The sequence below is a fragment of the Triticum dicoccoides genome, chromosome 2B (genome assembly GCF_002162155.2).
Source record: "Triticum dicoccoides isolate Atlit2015 ecotype Zavitan chromosome 2B, WEW_v2.0, whole genome shotgun sequence".
Taxonomy (NCBI): Eukaryota; Viridiplantae; Streptophyta; class Magnoliopsida; order Poales; family Poaceae; genus Triticum; species Triticum dicoccoides.
Genome location: NC_041383.1, coordinates 801,018,764 through 801,020,361, shown reverse-complemented (window position 1 = coordinate 801,020,361; position 1,598 = coordinate 801,018,764). Strand labels below are relative to the sequence as shown.

At 38.4% G+C, this 1,598-nt stretch overlaps 1 protein-coding gene across 1 annotated transcript in view; it reads left to right on the top strand.

The window, feature by feature from the left end:
- LOC119361493 (E3 ubiquitin-protein ligase AIRP2-like) overlaps positions 1-1,108 on the top strand; it is a 4,719-nt gene extending 3,611 nt beyond the window's left edge. The window contains exon 4 of the mRNA XM_037626671.1: positions 1,071-1,108. Within this exon, the coding sequence (XP_037482568.1) occupies positions 1,071-1,108 (38 nt within the window). The remainder of the gene's footprint in view (positions 1-1,070) is intronic.
- The last annotated feature ends 490 nt before the right edge of the window (positions 1,109-1,598 follow it).

The following is a 1,598-nucleotide window of genomic DNA, read 5'->3' as shown; positions in this document are numbered from 1 at the left end:
GTAGTATGTGATGTTGAAAGCAGATGACTGTTCCGTTTCGGAAAAAAAAAAGTGCCACTGGCCGACATTAGAAATCGTAGGAACGATCTCCAGTTCAAAGTTCCAGCTTGACAAAGAGATAAATGCATAGGCAACCAATGTGTAAGTTAACAATAGAAGCCTCAGGTAACAAAAATGCGATCACACCATGTCGGAGTGGTAGTATGTGATGTTGAAAGCAGATGACTGTTTCGTTTTGAAAAAAAAAGCAGATGATTGTTAATAGTAGAAGCCGCAGGTTAAAAAAATGCGATCACACCATGTCGGAGTGCTAGTATGTGCCTAATTTGTTTCCATCAAGTTTGGATTTGCTTACCATGAGTGTCACATGGTGACCACACAATCTGGGAATCAGAATATAAACCGCTCCGGTTTGCTTTGCTCACGCGATGTGGTACTATAAAACTTCCTGCACGCACATACATCGACAGAAGTCTCTTCGAGTCATGGGCCTACAGGGAGGAGTACATCGATCTGGGCCCTTTTTAGCCAAAAAGGCCGACACTTAAAAGTCAGAACTGTTCCAACGTTGAAAGGAAAAAAAGAAGTTCAGCCCAAAAGATAAGCAAACAGTAGAAATGTTATATACCGACGAAATAAAGAGTAGAAAAATTGAAACGTGCTACCTCCAAAGCATCCCGGTATCAAATATGTGCTGCTGCAATCCGATTTGAAACTTCACAGACAAGAAGCAGATATGACATCACGTTACATTGCATCCTAACTCTTGTTTAGAATTCCATTGCAGAAAATAACTATTATTTAGAACTATGCTCGGTAAACGTATGTACGCAATTGATGCCCTAGTTATTGCACATCTAAGTGACACAATCAAACTAGAAAGAAATGCCTGCACAAATGCCTGCACAAATCTCCGTGTAAAATCAATGGCATATGAGTTAGATGTGCAATACTTAGAGCACAACTGAATGTGCTTTAGAAAAACTGCATACTTATGAAATTTCTTGCACTCATGGCAGCATGTGTTATATTGGTGCTACAGTGTTAAATGTTGGCACATTTTTTTCTAGGTGGTGAAACAGTGCGGGCGACTGGTGTGTTTCTATAGGCTAGTTGCTGATGATTAATTTCATAAATCAGTGACCTAATCAAAAATTTGAATCAAACCCAAAATTAAAACATGTTAACCGAACAAGCAAGCTCCTCGAGAATTGGTGGCCCGGTCAAAATTGTGAACCAAATTCAAAATCGAACATCTCAATTGATTGAACGGGAGGGCTCGAAAAATGGGGAGCATGATGAATTAGAAGATACATCCTCTGTTTTAAATTATTGGTCAAAGTTGAACATCAAAATATATGTGTCGATGTGTAAATAGGGACCAAGGGAGTAGGTCGAGTTCGGGGGACGTGGAGTATCTAAGCTCGAGCTCAAATGAGCACGGAGGAATAGTAAAATTAAAAAGATGATAAAAATTGAAAACTTTTTTTTGGTAAACTTTGATGAATGTTTTAAGTGCTTGCAATTTTTCATCATAAGATCACATCTATGAAATGCGTAAAGAAACAAAATCAATGCTTTGAAAAAGCTACTTTTAA